The sequence below is a fragment of the Trichoderma asperellum genome, chromosome 1 (assembly GCF_020647865.1).
Source record: "Trichoderma asperellum chromosome 1, complete sequence".
In the NCBI taxonomy this organism is placed as follows: domain Eukaryota; kingdom Fungi; phylum Ascomycota; class Sordariomycetes; order Hypocreales; family Hypocreaceae; genus Trichoderma; species Trichoderma asperellum.
In genome coordinates this window covers 3,096,838-3,112,797 of record NC_089415.1, presented here as the reverse complement: position 1 = coordinate 3,112,797, position 15,960 = coordinate 3,096,838, and the positions used below count along the sequence as shown (strand labels likewise).

The window sequence follows — 15,960 nt, the reverse complement described above, 5'->3', positions numbered from 1 at the left end:
TCATCGTCTGTTATGGAGCCGCTGAGAAAACCGCCGTTATTGCCAAACATGCTAAAATAGAGAAGATATTCCTCCATATATAACAAATAGAAACAAAGAACAGAAAGCTAGAAAAATCAACGGGGTTTAAATGTAAATTCTATCCGGTCGATAAGAGACTCGTCGACGACGTCGACTCTTTTGGTTATCTTGGTCCTCTGGGTCCTCGGACTCTGGCCAGGTTATTTGATCAAAGCCATAGAGGGTGTGTCCGCGGCGCCGAAGACTATGCAAGACCTGTATGATTCACAGCTATTAGTATTTTTTCCCCCCGTTTCTCCTTCAAATAACAAGAGGTATTCTGTAGAAAAGGTAAAGTCACGTACATCATGTAAGGTAACTGTCTTGGCATTACGATGCTCTGTATAAAGTACAACGTCCCGGATAACCTAACCAAAGAGCGAAAAAAAGAAAGAAAATGTTAGTCGAAGCAAATAAAAACATAGAAAAAAGCAACTGTCGGGCCTCGCCTGTTGAAGGAATTCTTTCAACACATTTCTCATATCGTCGTATATACTGTTAGAAATGCGGGCAACTCCGCCGCGACGAGCTAAGCGCCTAATACATTCCAAACCAAATGGCTGATTAGCAAAAAAAGGACAAAAAAAACTTGCCATATTTTATAGCTTTGTGTTATTACCGAATTGCGGGTTTGGCTATAACCCCATGTTACCATTCTGCGTCAAAGTATCTTTAAGAGAATTGGAAAGGAAAAAGACAACAACATACTGACTCCTTGGATCGAATCTCGGAGTCTTTTGCGATGACTATTGCATAAAGTCATTAGTATTTCATTTAAGAAGAGCAGAAAAGGGTGGGCCAAGCTTACCGTCGTTCACTGCCTATCGTCTTGCCCCCAACTATGTGCCTAGAGGAACCTACAGGAGGTGACATTGCCAGCACTGTAGATGGACAGGAAGCTAAAGGCGCTATTCGCAAATAAAAATAGTGGAGCAGACGGCGAGTGTAACGTTAGTGAGCGCTAAGTAGCGTCTGCTTGATGGCAAAGAGTGCTCACGATGCTGACAAGGAGCGCTGTACAAGATGGCTTTGCAAGAAGAAAAAGGCAGCAGCAGATGTGAGAGTTCCATCCAAAAGAACTACTCTTTGTGTTCCGGGTTAGGGTTACTCCGCTTTCTCTGCCCGTTTGCTGAAATTCCCTTCATTAAACAGAAGGTGAATGGCGAGTTGTTGCCCCTGACACGCACCTGCCGCACTCCTGGCGGCCTCCTAGCGGCAGGCACTTGGCCATAAAGTGCACCTCATGCACACCTCGGGTTACGTACACTTTTATCCAAAGGGTACTCGACATTCACGTGAAATCTAAAGTGCAGCTAATGTAAAGCTGAAGAGTACCTGGAGTGCACTTGACAAACTGAGTCCCTGTTTGAACCCTTCTTAGATTTCTGTCAAAATGTTTGCAATGGTCACTCAAAGCAGTGGTTGCTTGCTTGCTGGTGAGGCATGGGCAGGCAGATGGAGAAAAACACGCGCAAAAATAGTTCTAGGTATATTTGTTGGGAATAACAAGGTAAACTTTTTCTTTTTCACTACACACTGGCCGCTCATGCCTTTTTTTCGATGCCCTGAGGCTTCTCCCTCCTCCTACTCTGAGAATCTGGACTTTATCTTGCCAACCACATTCCTGTGCAGCATTGTCTAAAGCCAAAACGAGGGTATCGACCATCTCCAACCGTTTTCGCCCATATTAAAGCCGTCCTGGGTCGTTTATTAAAGTATTGGGGGGTAAAGAAGAGAAAAAAGAGTGCGATAACAAAAAGACCATAACGCCGAGGCATTTATTTTCATCGTTTCGGCACCGCGAAATGAGTAACCGGGGCTGATGCGTTTTCTTCTGCGCATCACCGTTGACTGATATCAAATCGGGTTTCGTACAAGGGTATTAAAATGAGCAAGATTCGTCAACATATACCACGCATCCGCCGCTGCCACATCCTAGGGCAAAATGAAGAGGAACAAAAAGAAGAGGATTACTGTTAGTGGACAAGCGTATTGGGCTCGGAGCCCTGAGTTTGCAGCAACCCAGCAGTCATCGCACGCGAAATTTAAGCGGCGACTTCTGCAGGGGCGGCAGCACCCTCTAGTTCTGGGGTAGCATTATTTGTGTCTGCCATGGCGGGCTTAGATGCCTCTGGAGCTGAGTCCATCTCGGTGGTAGCTTCGGCAACAGGCTCTGGAACAGGTTCAGCAGTAGGCTCCGTAGTAGGCTCCGTAATAGACTCGGCAGCAGGCTCAGTAGCAGGCTCCGTAGTAGGCTCGGCAGCAGGTTCAGTCACAGCCTCAGCCGTTGTCTCCGTTACCATCTCCGTAGTTCCTTCGGCAGTTGTCTCGATAACCGTCTCTGTAACTGTTTCTACAACTGTCTCAGCTGCATCTGCAGGGGCCGCTTCTGCAGCTAGTTCTGTAGCCAATTCTGTGGATGGCTCGACAACAGGCTCTGTAATGGCAGAGGGAGTAATATCAGCGCCGTCATCCATTGACATGCCGGACGGCAGCTCTTCGTGTACTTCAGCAACGTGCTCCGCAGCAGGTACTTCTGCCATATGGGCATCAACCATTAGCTCTGGAGCAACGGCAACTGCGACTGCAGCCAGAGCATCAGCCGCTTCGGCCTTGACAGCCTCGTCAGAGTCTATGGTGCGTGCTCTCTTGTAGGGCCGCGCATCTGCTTCATTGAGAGCTTCTTTCGCAGCCTTCAGTTCAAGCTCCAGGTCATCGAGGCGTCGCTTGAGGATGTTTTCCCTTCGGTGACTCTCTTCAAGTTGACCTCGTAGTTGATTTTCGGTTTCTCTGCTAACGTCTAGTTGAGCCCGCAGCTGAGTATGCTCGACGCCGGCGACCTCTTGGCCCCTAAGAGCTTCAGAGGCAGCGGCTTCTTGCTGCTCAAGCTGGCTGAGACGACCGCGGAATAGTTCGTTGATGAACTCAAGTTCTCTGACTCTTGTTTTCAAACTCGAATTATTCGCAATGAGTTGCTCTTGTGTTTGAGGAGACTCAAGGCCACGGTCTCCATTCATGGGCGAGACGGCACGTCCCTCCCCGCCATTGAAACCGCCGACGCCTGCTTGGGACGGGTCGTCCACCATGAAAGAAGGCAGGCCATGGTTGTACATGGAAGGGGTTCCGGTGCGGGAGATGGGTGAGTTAGGACCTTCGCCATTCGCCTTTTGCGCTCGTCGAATTGCTTGTGCCGCAGTGTTCTCAGCACTGTTAGGATCTGTCGAGAGGGGGAAGCCGTGTCCATGTTGTTGATGTTGCTGCTAAAGTTTGGGCAATATGGTTAGCAAAGGATGCAATGCACAGCACGCGCCGACGTGTCACTAACCTTTCTCTTGGGAGCCAGATCTGGGCGCATCGTCTTAACACGGTTTCGGCTCTTGATAACGTCCGTCTTGAGGGATATCGGTCGCGGTCGTCCGTGCAGCTTCAAAAAAAGTCCACATGCATTGCAAAGGACGGAGCCAAACTCGTCACGTCGCCATAATGGCGTTGTTGACGTTCCGCAGTTTTGGCAGACCGGCTGCGTTGATCCATTAGTTGCCATCATGATGCCGGCTAGTGCTGGGAGATAGGGATGCGATTAGGAAATCGATTAGGGAGCGCGGCCGATAAATATTATCATGATCGATAAGGATGACGGAACTGAAAAAAAAAAATTTCTGGGCCCCCCCCGGTCGTCCGATAAGACAAGGATAAGCCGGGGACCAGCGCGGGCTAGCGCGGAAATTTCTTGCGATAAGGCACGTGATTGCGATTGTGATATGAGATAAGAATGGTAAAAGTTGGAATATGGCGACTCCAATTGGCCCGCTGTTGGCTCGGCAGTTTTTGGTGCTGGAGGCGCAACAGAGCCGGCGCCATATCGTAGATTGAGATAGGAAAACAAGAGGGCCAGGGAAGAAGACGGAAAGAGAAAGAAAATCGTGAGCTCACCATGTTGCCGTTGTTGCCGCCGCTTGTAGCAGCAGGGGAGACGCCATGATACATTTGAGGCTGAGGAATTGGAGGTGGTCTAAGGATGCTCAAGTCAGCGTCAAAACAACATGTAATGCAAGTGCTGGAGGCGCCAGCCAGCTCGCCACGCGGCGTGAATGCAGCCAACGCAGAAGGCATTGTGTGGTTTCAAACAGAGATGCAGATGTAATACCTTTGCTGCTGTGGGGGCTCAGCCGTCGCGTTACTTGCTGCAAGGGAGGCAATGCCGGGCAGTTGCTGCACATTGGCAGATGCAGAGGTTGACGTCGAGCTTGGTCGAGAGATGGGCTCGATTGGTGGCGGCGGTAGAACTTGCGCTTCGTCCATCTTTGGCTAGGGATTCGACAGGGCTTGCGGACAGGCAGAAGAGGGCCAGGGAGGCGAGATGTGAATTCGGAGGGTCGCCAGCGTGAACAGCGATGGTGGAGGCTGTATCTTGTCTCTCCCAGACGTGGGTGCTTTTTTTTCCCTTCCTCAGGAGACGACGAGCACCAGCCACAAGATCGCGGGATCGCAGATTTCGGCTCGCGCTATTGATGATGTAAGGAATAGGCGACGGGCGTGGCGGCGTTGCAGAAGACGAGGCTAAGGCGCGGCACGGGAGCGTGGGGAAGGAAGAGGAGAAAAAGAGAAGCGAAGAGGAAAAGGTATGGTCTGGTCTGGTCTGGAGGAGTATCGCGATGTAATTATTGTTCCCCCTTACAAGTCGAGTGGTAGGTACACACAATGTAGCAGAGAGGAAGTCCGGATACGAGTGGTAAGAAATGCTGGGAAGGCACGCGCGGGAGGGAGGGGCAGCCGGTCGTGCATGTACCCGTACCTCTGCGGTGCGCTGGGCAACGAGCGTTTCTGGCTGTCAGGCCGGCGTGTGCGCTGTACAGTGACCGAGCTGCGCTGGCCTGAGCCCGAGCGCTCGCTGAAGTGACACCTGGGCTGCAGCGATGGCCGGCGCTGATTGGCCGGCGCAACCTCCAAGAACCGCAGGGTTTAATTTCGCAGCAGTGCAGCCTTATGAAGGCTTGCTCCAGCCTAAAGGGCCGTGTGTGGCAGCATCCCAATCTTGATCTGTCCCACCCCACGACCGAGATTGAGCCTTTTGGTCGTCCTGTCGCGGTGCCAGATATCTAGCCGTGCCACGATAGTGCGCGCATGTCCTCTTGGGCGCGCTTCAGGGCAGCCGAGCGGGAGGGGGCTGCTGATGGAGCAGCCTGTAGCATCGCCAAACTCCATGTAGGTACGTCTGATGAGTGTCGCTGCATGCAGATGACTGTCGTGGATGCATGTCATTGGCACTTGATCAGCTCCATATTTGACAGAGCCCCTCCTGCGGCGGCAAGCGAGGGTGAGGGGTTTGGCCGCTGCAGTTGCGTGAAGACGCTGAGGCCGGGGTTTTGCTGGGGCCGCGAGAGAGGGAATGGGAAGACGAGGTTTTTGTGTATAACACGGCTTTATAATGGCAAACGACGTTTGTGTCTGTTCTGTCCATCTGCCTGCGAGCCTAAGGCGATAAGGCTGGAGGGCGTACGCAGATAAGTGCGCATCTGGCAGCCACATCTCTCTACTAAACCTGCCCAGTATCTAATCGTGATCGACGACGTCGTCTTAATACATGGACTAGACATATAGCCTACCAACCTACGTATAACCAGCAGTGCGATTCCGCCAACACGTCGTGCATATCGATTTTATGGCTGCAACTGCCGACGGAAATACGCCCCGAAACAGCAGTCTCTACGTAGATAGTACATATGTACAGGATGTCCATCTCTTGGCAGGTCGCAGGAGGAGATTTACCAGTGCTGTTGTGATGCTATTGCATGGAGGTAGATTTGATGCCAACCAGTGTCAACTAAGCTGTTGGGCAGACCTTGGGGCCCATGTTTTGTCTTGTGTTGTTTTCTATGAGGGGGTTTTATTATTATTATTATTATTATTTATTTATTTATACATGTATGTATATAATTTTTGTCGTTTTTCCCTTCGTTTTATCTTCTTTTTTTTTCCGCCAATGGACCTCGACGTGTCCTTTTATCCACCCATTGAATGCCCAACTTTCAAGCTTCCATGTTCGTATCCGCTCTGCTGTCGTCGTCTTACTTTCATCTCGCTGCTGCTCATCTGGTGGCGCCAAAAATCCTAATAACGGCTGATGCGTCTATCTAGCCACAACCCCTTTGCCATCGACCCACCGGCCCGGTAATTTCTGGCTGCTTAGCGCCCACTAGGAAGCCACAGATGCCGCAACGCTCGGCGTCATTGGGACCTCATAGTCACTGTATGGCCATCCGGGCCACAGCGGTGTGCGCCCTGTAAGTGCCCGAGCTCTGCGCTGCAGCACTAATTTACGGCCTTACGTCGCGGTACTCCATAATATCCGTGAGCTACCGTCAACGTTAACGTCGGGCAGTACTCCATCTACCGGCCCTTTTGGATCTCTTTGGCGTTTTTTTCCTCTTCATCTACTTTCTTCCTCCTTTCATTCATCGCCACCGCCGTTTATCCTCCAGAATTTCCCTCCTCATCCGACGCCTCTCCCGCCAACATGTTCAACTGGGCAAAGCAGCAGTAAGAAGAACCCCTCTGGCGACCTGAAAACACAAGCCCCGCCATTCTTCCGTCGTCCCCCCCTCCAAGGCTCGCCAGCGAAATGGAATCATCATATGCTAATGAAGAGCTGCTAGGCTGGCCAACGTCGCCGGCACCCAAGAGCCCATCTATGGCCCGACAGCCATCAAGTCGGTCGCCCAGGAGGCAAAAGAGACCGGCACGCCGTATTCCGAGCTGACCAGAGCCGATCACAAGTGGCTGGCGCTGGACAAGACATGCGTCGAGAACCAAGTCTTTTACTTCTTCGCCGAGGACGGCACGATCGCCTTTGTCCAGGTCATCTATAGCAACGTTGCGTATGGTAAACCCCTTTGCACTCCGTTTTCACCTTTGCTGACTTGAATTTCCCCCCCTAAAGCGGCCTTCGAGTGACCTGCCAATTCAACGCCAAGATCTTCTCTCGCGATCCGGCCAAGCCGCACCTTTGGTGCTCAAACCCCCTAAAGAACGTCGCTTTCAACGAGGAAAGGACGTCCTTCTACGCCGACGACTGCGCCGTCGAGCTGTCCGAGGATGGCAACTCCTACACAATCAAGAGCATGAATGACGAGAGGGCCCTTGTCAACCTCAAGGTTACTCGGGCAGCACCCGGCTTCCAGGCCGGAAAGACGGGCACGACGCTGTTCGGCACAGACCTCAAGGACCCTTGGGGACAGATGCGCCACGCATTCTGGCCCCGCTGTACCTCTGAGGGCACCATCACCACCAAGGACGGCGATGTCAACTTCAAGGGCCAGGCCATCTACATCTACGCCCTGCAGGGCATGAAGCCGCACCACGCTGCTGCCACATGGAACTTTGCCAACTTCCAGGGCCCTAACCACTCTGCCATCATGATGGAGTTCACCACGCCTCCTTCTTACGGCAACACGGTTGTCAACGTCGGCGCCATCGTCAAGGATGGAGAGCTGATCGCCGTCAGTTCCGAGAACAACAAGGTCACGCACAAGGCCTCCAAGAAAGATTCTGCCAATGACTGGCCCGAGCCTACCCAGGTCGAATTCGACTGGTCAGCATCCAGCAAGGACGGCAAGCCGGTCAAGGCCGTTATTGATGCCGCCCTAGGCGATCGCGTCGACAGAGTTGACGTCATGGCCGAGGTGCCCGGATTCGTCAAGACCATTGTCAAGGCCGCTGCCGGAACGAAACCCTACATTTACCAGGTGATTAATACGCCATCCTGTCTCCCCACCCCTGCCTACAAAATGCTGACATGAATTTTGCAGTACGCCACCAAGACGACCCTTAAACTCAAGATCGGCGATGAGGAGATTTCTGAAGACGGCCAGCTCTTCAGCGAGGCCACTTTTATTTCTGATCTCGCAAACTAAAGTATAAATTAATGTGTTTTTTTTGTTTTTGGAAAGAAATAAAGGGCATTTTTGCAAACAACAAAGAATGATTGATTGAGAACACCTTTGGGTATTACCTAATCTGAATAGGCGTTGGAGCAGAGAGACTATATATAATACTACTACTAATCGCTCGTTCTTTTTTTATTGACCTGATTGCCTCTGCGTACGCATAATAAAACGGCACATTAGTTTTGATATATCAGAGAAAGGAAATTATATATATATTAATGTGTATTAAAGTATTGTCATGGGCACTTTTTTTCTTCTTTTTTTTTTGGCTGCTAGTAAGTAAATCCTGAGTGAGGCTGATGGACAAAAGTAATGAGTGACAGAAAGTGGAGATGAATGATGCCCAAGGACTGGTAAAAGACCTTGGCGCACATTCCCTGTATATATATATATATATATATAAAGTAAGTCGTCGTGTAGCTCATAGTTCACATACCATCACTCTCATGTACATCTTTTTTCCGCCACATTTTTGTATAAGCCGTCCTCCCGCCTCCAGTCTATCCGGATCCCGTATATAATCCATTCCGCCCTCCATACATGGCATAGGTATAAAAAAAACACCAAAAGTAAAACCCGCTCATCAGGCTCCACGCCCATTGATGTGCAATTGACTCGTTGATATCATCATCGGCATAACAGATTTTTTTTTTCTCTCCTTCTCAATTGTCTTCTTCTTCTTCTCCCCCCTAATTTTATCATGAATTCTTGTCCTTCTCTTCAGACTTTTCAGTCTGCTCTTCCTCCCCTTTCTCCAACGCCCTCTCAACCTGCCATATCGCCCTCTCCAGCTCAATCTCGACGGTGGGCAAGTTGAGCGTCTCTGAAAAGTCGCGTATCTGCTTCTGCGTGATGAGCATCTGCTCCTTGCCGGAGGGTTCCTCGATGGGAGCCTGGCCGTCCTTTGTGTATAGCTGGTCGAGGTCCTTGGAGGGGGAGAGCTGGACGAGCTTGTTCTGGATTAGCCATTGGACGTGCCTGCCGCCGTTGATGGCTCGCCAATGGGACCAGGCGCGGTAGACGAGGTAGAAGAAGGGTATATTTGGGATTCTGTTATTTCACAGTAAATTGTTAGAAAGATATATACCATGCTATATAAACACACACACAAACACACACACACACACAGAGAGAGAGAGAGAGAGAGAAAATGAAAGAAGAGAAGATTCTTACACAGGCACCAGCCCCAACGGCGCCGTAATGGGCATCCCCACAAAGCACCACATCAGCCTCTGCCGATGCAGCGCCTGCCTCTCCGTCGCCAGCGTCCGCAGCACGCCCTCAGCCTTGTGCTCCGGGATCGCCGCCGGCGGGAACACCAGCTCGACCTTGTCCCGGCCCCGCAGCTCGTCGTCGCGGCGCCGAGCCGACAGCGGCGGCACGGACTTGAGCCCCCACTCCTGGAAGGGAATGCGGCGGAAGGCGTGGTTGCCGTAGTCGACTACTTTGCGCTGCCAGCCGCGCTCCATCTTCTCCCATTGGGCCCATTTGCGGGCGGCGAAGTCGGCGCCGCGGTCGATGTAGCTGGTGGTGGTGCTGGAGGGGGAGGCAGAGGAGCCGGGGGGGGATGAAGCCGAGGTCGAGGCTGAAGATGACGATGCTGGGTTGACGAAGCGGCTGGCGTAGAGGAGGGTGCGTCTCGTCGAGACGGGGAGGAGGTAGAGCCTCATTGCGGGCTGTTGTGTTGTGTCCGGTTCAGAGCCTTGGGGAAAGTGAAAAAAAGAGGAGGCTATATATATATGTGTGTGTGTGTGTGTATATATATGTATTCTCTGATATGATATGGTGAGTGAGGCTGAAAGGAAGCGGAAGAAGAAAAAAATAGATATCGATCTGCTTTGGTAGCTTTAGCTGCTGGGTAGCTTAATTAGCACGAGCAAGCTAAAATACGTCAGAGGGCGGGTCGAAAGCACTATGCCGCAAACAGGATTATTTTCATTTTCAAACCCGTTTAATTTGTCAGGAAAAGTAAAGGAGAGATTCAATCACAAGATGGGACTCGGAAAATGGGAAAGCAGAATATTCAACCTGAATACTTACTCTCTTTGCTTGGATGAGTAAAGATGAGCAGATGTTTGTTCGTAGTTGCAGAATTAAAGTTGCTACAAAGAGAGCTAAGCCTAAGCTAGATTAGGGCCATTGTTCTTCTCTTTGTTTTTTTTTTCCTTTCTTTTTTTAATTGGAGCGACGGTCTTATCGAAGCCCGGCGAACCAAACAGTGACGCACATGGGCGTCATGGCGGGCTGGGATTTGATTCTGAGAATGTTCTATTGCTACCTGGTAGTATCATTGGATACTAAAATTTGAAACAACTGGAGAGAATTGGGATTTCTATGTACATTTATTCTTGCTTAAAATTACAAGTACCAAGTGCCTTGAGTGAGGCACATTTCACATGTGGTTGTCAGGTAAAGCCACTCCAATAACTCGGTGTCTCGGAATTCGCCTAGATACCGAGATGCAAAGAAGCAAAAGCATCTACGCACAAGACAAAATACAATCAAAAAAACAAAACCCACTTGAAAAATGGAGCCATCTTTATTTGTTCTATCTAAAATCGAACTTGCATACCGTTGTATATCTATCCCCCAACTCAACATCTTCTCACTGCTTGTACTATTTGTACTACCCTATTCCTCTTGCTGCACTCCATGCAAACGGAGTTGGTGCTACTTTCATGTACCTAATTAGCGCTGCAGACCTCAAGCTTAAATGGGCGGATGGTTTAGTGGTATAATTTTCCCTTAGCATAATGCAACCTTCGAGTAGCATTTCCGCATGGGAAAGGTCCGGGGTTCGATTCCCCGTTCGTCCATAAATTCTTTTGCGTTTTCTCGCAAATTCACATTTCAAAACATATGCTTTGAAGTACTTTTTTTTTTGTGTATAGCTGGCTGCTTAACAAATAATAATGCCCTCTTGGTTTTGTAATTTTGACAGAATTTTCATATTACTTTTTAATCATTCATGCGCCGTTGATTGCTATCCCCACCAACCAACTACCTAATCTATTCGGTGTAATATGGGAGGGTATATATGCGTATGTAGTACAAGTACATGGATATATGAATGTCTCGCTGCTTTTCTCCCCCCCCCATCTCTTTCTTGTTCTCTCTCTCTCTCTCTCTCTCTGTGTGTGTGTGTGTGTGTGTGTGTGTTGTACCGCTTTCATCAATTCTTCACTTGGTCCTTTCTATCACAGGACTCTTGCTTCTTCCCCTAGTCGCCCCCTTCCCAACAATCTTCTCCGTCCAGTTCCATGACGACGGACTCAACCTTCCACCTTGGGCCTCCTTCGGTTTATCTAGCTTCTTATCGCCATTCGCGTCGTTAATGTAGTCAAGCTCGCTCTCGTTCTCGCTACTAGCCCAGTCGCGCTCGCTCCACGACATCGAGTCCGCCCGGTCCCCATGGTGGCTATGAGACAGTAGCGAAGAGTGCTCTGTGTCCTGTGTCTTTGGCAGGTCGGGTACTTCATCAAGTGCTTCTCGTGCCTCGCTTGCATTTGCCGGCTCCGGAGCAACCCCACGGGCCTGTTTCATGGACACTGTCTTGGTCTCGCCGCCATCTGCCCCAGGTGGCTGATTGATGTCCAGTGCCCGTTCACCCATATACTCATCCTCAGTGCGCAGCCGCGCGACGGCAGAATCGCTAAAGTGGGCATCGACTAGATGCTTGACAACTGGCCAGCCGTAGGCATTGGCAAACATGCGGCGGACGAATATATTGTTATGGGCATCCGGTTCCAGCTTGACAAGCACCTTTCGCCAAGACAAGTCCCGGTGGTAGCCGCGAGAAATCTTTTCCTCAACACGCATATTCGAGCCATCAACAATCTCATTAGGTTGCTTTTCAGGGCCCGTGTTTGCAGTGTCGTCGTAATCCTTTGCAGACGCCATCGAATCTTCATGGTTTATCCCGCCATGTGGTGTCGAAGAACCGCTGCCGCCTGGCGACAGCGGCCCGAATAGTGACGACGAGGAAGACTTGATTTTCATCTTACTTAGTGCCGAAGTTCGCTTCTTCAAAGGGGGCGGAGGAATATCTGTAGGGTGATAGACTCGGTCATGGAAAATGGTCCGTGGTCGCTTTGACGGGTCAACGAGCCACTCCACATCAGGAATTTTGGGATTCAATACGTCGCCCGCAGATTCGAAAAAGGTGGTCCGAGGTGGCGCCCTTAAACCTTCGGCGTCACCCTCTAGCTCGTTACCTGACGTTGCCTTGCCTATCCGCCTGCTGATATCTGATGAAGCGGAGCTGCCAGGAGTACTAGAGGCGTCTTCGCTGGCTTTCAATGTTTGACTCCTGCGCAGTATCTTCTTCTGCTTCTCAGACGTGGGGTGCTCTTTTGGAGGTTCGTTGCTTCTGAAGAGGTTGAAAAATCCGGTGAGCGGAGTGTGAAGAATATTCTCTCCTGGGCTTTCGAGTGGCTCATCGGCAAATACTGCCGGGACAGAGCGGAGACTAGCCCTGTCATCTTCGGCGAGGGCATCGCTAGATGGCTGTGGCACCTGATGGCTGTCGTTTTCGTTGTTGTTGCCGCTGCCATTTGCATTCGGAGTTGTGGCCCCTGATTCTACGTCGCCATCATCTGGGGGCATCTGTATTTTCTGCCGCGATGATCCCATATTGGCTCCTGTTAGCTCTGCCCATCCAAAGCCCACCACTGTCTCTACAAGGCCAGCATCTCGCCTTGCTTTACCAACTCGCCCAAGGCCTTGCCAATCCAAGAACAGTAGACAACTTGTACGCAGCGGAACAATGCCGTCGTTGACCACGTTGGAGTAGACCGTTCTGTTTCGAAACTTCTTGAGCGCGTTATGCGCAGGTCCTGAAGGCAATATCCGCAGCAGGGGTTTGGATTCAGGTTGCGACTCTCCATAGACCTTTTTGTGGGCAGATTCACCCAAGTTGCTCACGAGGGCACCCCAGCCGCTGCGTGCAATCGTCGGCGCTCTCCACGTTAGACCCAAGTCCTGCCCTGTCCTGCCCACGAGACCAAAATCCAGAGCAAATTTGACATAGAGAGGGTTCTCGTTGCTCAAGCCTAGAAAGGGCGTGGCTAGTGCAATAAAGTTAATAGGCTTGATAGTATTGAAGAATTGAGGCGAGTGCTTTTGTATGTATGCAATAGCATAGGTTTGGACCAGCCCGCCCAGTGAATGTGCGATAAAGCTGATGCTTGTGACCTTGTATGGCCTTCGATACTTGCTGACGTCGCTGGCTCCATCTGCGTCGCCTGCCTTGATCACGGTGCTGTTCTTATGAGCCTGTATCAGGTCGCGCGCTTTCTGCTCGCCCAATCCGTGTGTAAACCCTTCCATGGCACCTTTCCCTATCGGCAAGAAAGGCTGATCCGGGTATGTTATTGAGAGAACGTATCTGGCCAGTCTTTTCCCAAGGTATTTAATCCCCTTCTCTGTCTTGGTAGCATTGCCCGAGTATCCTCGCACAATGACTTCTTCGTCTTCGTCTTCCTCGTCGTCCTCACTGCCTGTTGACGAAGACCCATCCTGCGCCTTTTTGTCGGAGGCCTCCTCATCCTCTGCTCGTTTCTTTGCTCGCCTAGCTTTGGCATCAATCTTGGCCTGCTTTGCAGCAGCATCGATGCTCTCCTTCATGAACAACATGTCGGCGCCCAGATTGCTATGTAAACCATGAGTTAAAATGACGAGGTGAATCTTCTTCTGCTTTCGTGGAGACGGTTCTGCTTCCTCTTTGGTTTCTGGATCGCCAGTTTTCACCATGCTCTCGACAGGTTGATCGGCGGCAGGCCGGTCTTCCACCCTCTTGTCACCCGCGTCATCCCATCCCGGTAGCCGTGGTGTGTTCCACAGCGTTGCCGTATCCTCCACTTTGACCTGTATAGCTCTTGAGAAGACACCTCGAGGTTGTCCTGGGTGATGTCCATCCTTGGCCCCAATGCTCTGCTGATGATCCGTCAACTTTCCAGGCTGTGGAACCTGGGCCTGGCCACTAACAACCGGAACAGAAGAGCCGAGACTCAATGATTTCTGCTCTCTCGCCACCAAAAGCTCGTAGCCAACCGCTGCCGATGTGGAGAAGATGACCTGCGACGAGATCTCAATCACCCAGCTCGCGCTTTCGAAATCGTGCTCCGGACCGTTGCCAAACACCGTGTTGTTGCCTCCAGTACCGGCTAACTGCCGTACATCTTCTGGCACAACCAGCTGGCACTCCCAGGAGCCTCCAGCCTTGAGCATGGGCTCGAATTCAGGGACACCATAGCGGCGGGGGCTGGGAAACTTTTCGTTTGGGTTGAACTTGGCGGGGTATGTCGCCACGCTCAGCGTGTAGGGGCCGTGGACAAAGGCCGCTCGCAGGGCGATGTTGGACGTGTTGCGTATTCGTACATAGAGCTTCTCTGGTGAAGGGAGGATGCGATCTTGGGAGGGAGTGTAGGTGACGGTGTAGCGGACAACCTCGCCGATTTTGACGCTGCCAGTCTGGTGGAGGAGCAGCATCTTTGCCCGCCGCTCGTTTCCTGCTGATTCCGCCCCGTGTCTGTCTGTTTGGTCGGATGGGCTCGACCGTTTGTTGGTCTCGGTCTAAAGACGGACTGCTTGGCTGCAGCAGCGATGGCAACAGCGCAGCCCCAATCGTTTCTTCGTCTTCCGAGAATTCGGCTCGAAAGGGGTTGAAGAATAGGAGAGGCAAGATCTAGCAGGCGTGACGATGACAAAAATAGTAGTCGGATTGGAGATTAGACGCAGGACGCATTAACACGCCAGCATTATTCTGGACCCCGGCTCCCGAGGCGAAGCGATATAACGGTGCAGGGATGGACGAAGCAAACGCTCATTTCAAGGTTAATTTTTAACGTGCCTGGGTAAGGGCAGAACAAAGGCAAACGATGGGATTGGCATGCAGGCGGCAAGTCGAAGCCATATGGTGCAAAGGTGGCGTTCCTCTGGGAAAGGGGATCGAAGCTGGGGACAGCAAATGGCGGCGATCTGGACAGAAGCAAAAGCCCGTCACTGCTGGGAAGCTGCCTGCGCGGAATTGTCGGGACCCGCCCCGTTGGAGAAGTTTAGTGGATGCCCGGCGCTGCGTCTTCTGGAATATGACGCTGTGGGCGCTGGATCGCCGCTGTTTGTTTCGATCCAGGCGTGCCGTCATCGACCCAGCAGCGCCCAACCAGCGTACCGTGCTGGGGTTTTAGCGTGTTGGGGGCGCCACATGCACTGCTGCGACGCCTCACACAGGGCATGCGACACGAGGCTCTTTTTGCCTTTTCGGACAGCCAGGGCGAGTGTGGCGTCACGCGACCTGGCTCCAAATGTTTGTTTGCCAGTATGTATGAAGCATGTGATACGGGGATGTTGCTGGCAGAAGCCTGTTGGTCTATACGATATCAGCATCAGCATCAGCATCAGCATCAGCAACAGCATCAGAAATATAGATGACAAGAAGACGGTATATTTTGGTGAAGAATCTGCTTTATCATCTGTTCCACTGCATTCTATATTTTTTTTTTCCCCATCTAATTTGGATTGAAATTCACTCTATCGCATGTTTTTGTAACGGATGATTATGCCAAACCGTCTTGGACCTACTGAGTGTATCGTCGAAGGCCAATTCTTCAACCGTCATAAGTACTTTCGCTGAGCCGGAAGCATTAATTTCTATTTCATATAAACCCTTTTGATATTAAGATTGTGACAGGCTCTTGGTTCAAACCGGGGTTTTTTTGTTCGGTGCCGAAAAAAAAAAAAGAAAAAAAAAAAAAAAAATTAGACGCTAACATGATATATCAAGTGTCGGCCGTCTTATCACCACTACATAAGCTGGGCAAAGACAATAAGAGACTGATTATTAGCAGTGCAGGGAGCATATTGTGATAATGCTACAATGTACAGGGGTATGATAACAATACTTTGTCTCTGATTTAGAGAACAAGATGGGTAATAAAATATGGCCTTTTGCCCA

The 15,960-nt window shown here is 50.9% G+C and overlaps 6 protein-coding genes and 1 non-coding gene across 7 annotated transcripts; 2 read left to right on the top strand and 5 right to left on the bottom strand.

Moving 5' to 3' along the window:
- Positions 1-221: 221 nt before the first annotated feature.
- Positions 222-933, bottom strand: TrAFT101_000981 (uncharacterized protein; the record flags this gene model as incomplete). The annotated part of the gene is made up of 5 exons (XM_066126212.1): positions 222-276; positions 366-428; positions 605-620; positions 769-806; positions 869-933. The coding sequence occupies 5 exons, from the start codon at positions 931-933 to the stop codon at positions 222-224; spliced, it is 237 nt and encodes a 78-aa protein (XP_065982311.1).
- A 587-nt stretch (positions 934-1,520) lies between these two features.
- Positions 1,521-3,705, bottom strand: TrAFT101_000980 (uncharacterized protein). Its single transcript, XM_066126211.1, has 2 exons — positions 3,386-3,705; positions 1,521-3,320 (listed from the first exon to the last, which is right to left on the bottom strand). The coding sequence occupies exons 1-2, from the start codon at positions 3,605-3,607 to the stop codon at positions 2,106-2,108; spliced, it is 1,437 nt and encodes a 478-aa protein (XP_065982310.1). The 5' UTR covers positions 3,608-3,705; the 3' UTR covers positions 1,521-2,105.
- Positions 3,706-5,064: 1,359 nt separating this feature from the next.
- On the bottom strand, positions 5,065-5,589 carry TrAFT101_000979 (uncharacterized protein; the record flags this gene model as incomplete). Its single annotated transcript, XM_066126210.1, has 1 exon — positions 5,065-5,589. The coding sequence occupies one exon, from the start codon at positions 5,587-5,589 to the stop codon at positions 5,065-5,067; it is 525 nt and encodes a 174-aa protein (XP_065982309.1).
- On the top strand, positions 5,108-8,262 carry SVF1 (Putative cell survival pathways protein). The gene is made up of 6 exons (XM_024909415.2): positions 5,108-5,556; positions 5,611-6,101; positions 6,199-6,600; positions 6,717-6,938; positions 7,001-7,805; positions 7,869-8,262. The coding sequence occupies exons 3-6, from the start codon at positions 6,578-6,580 to the stop codon at positions 7,971-7,973; spliced, it is 1,155 nt and encodes a 384-aa protein (XP_024765212.1). The 5' UTR covers positions 5,108-5,556; positions 5,611-6,101; positions 6,199-6,577; the 3' UTR covers positions 7,974-8,262.
- Positions 8,263-8,273: 11 nt separating this feature from the next.
- TrAFT101_000977 (uncharacterized protein) lies at positions 8,274-10,098 on the bottom strand. The gene is made up of 2 exons (XM_066126209.1): positions 9,180-10,098; positions 8,274-9,056 (listed from the first exon to the last, which is right to left on the bottom strand). The coding sequence occupies exons 1-2, from the start codon at positions 9,674-9,676 to the stop codon at positions 8,705-8,707; spliced, it is 849 nt and encodes a 282-aa protein (XP_065982308.1). The 5' UTR covers positions 9,677-10,098; the 3' UTR covers positions 8,274-8,704.
- A 623-nt stretch (positions 10,099-10,721) lies between these two features.
- Positions 10,722-10,822, top strand: TrAFT101_000976. Its single transcript has one exon. It is a non-coding gene; the product is annotated as a tRNA-Ala (tRNA).
- Positions 10,823-10,902: 80 nt separating this feature from the next.
- TrAFT101_000975 (uncharacterized protein) lies at positions 10,903-15,053 on the bottom strand. Its single transcript, XM_024899176.2, has one exon. It carries the CDS (start codon positions 14,493-14,495, stop codon positions 11,187-11,189), a length of 3,309 nt encoding a protein of 1,102 aa, XP_024765211.2. The 5' UTR covers positions 14,496-15,053; the 3' UTR covers positions 10,903-11,186.
- Positions 15,054-15,960: the final 907 nt, after the last annotated feature.

Excerpts from the sequence above, each read along its gene's own strand:
- TrAFT101_000980 (XM_066126211.1), bottom strand. The coding sequence starts at position 3,607 with ATGATGGCAACTAATGGATCAACGCAGCCGGTCTGCCAAAACTGCGGA. Across the intron at positions 3,321-3,385 it reads ATCTGGCTCCCAAGAGAAAG|CAGCAACATCAACAACATGG; the intron begins GTTAGTGACACG and ends CCCAAACTTTAG.
- SVF1 (XM_024909415.2), top strand. The coding sequence starts at position 6,578 with ATGTTCAACTGGGCAAAGCAGCA. Across the intron at positions 6,939-7,000 it reads GTCATCTATAGCAACGTTGC|CGGCCTTCGAGTGACCTGCC; the intron begins GTATGGTAAACC and ends CCCCCCCTAAAG. Across the intron at positions 7,806-7,868 it reads CGAAACCCTACATTTACCAG|TACGCCACCAAGACGACCCT; the intron begins GTGATTAATACG and ends TGAATTTTGCAG.
- TrAFT101_000977 (XM_066126209.1), bottom strand. The coding sequence starts at position 9,676 with ATGAGGCTCTACCTCCTCCCCGTCTCGACGAGACGCACCCTCCTCTAC. Across the intron at positions 9,057-9,179 it reads CCGTTGGGGCTGGTGCCTGT|AATCCCAAATATACCCTTCT; the intron begins GTAAGAATCTTC and ends GTGAAATAACAG.
- TrAFT101_000975 (XM_024899176.2), bottom strand. The coding sequence starts at position 14,495 with ATGCTGCTCCTCCACCAGACTGGCAGCGTCAAAATCGGCGAGGTTGTC.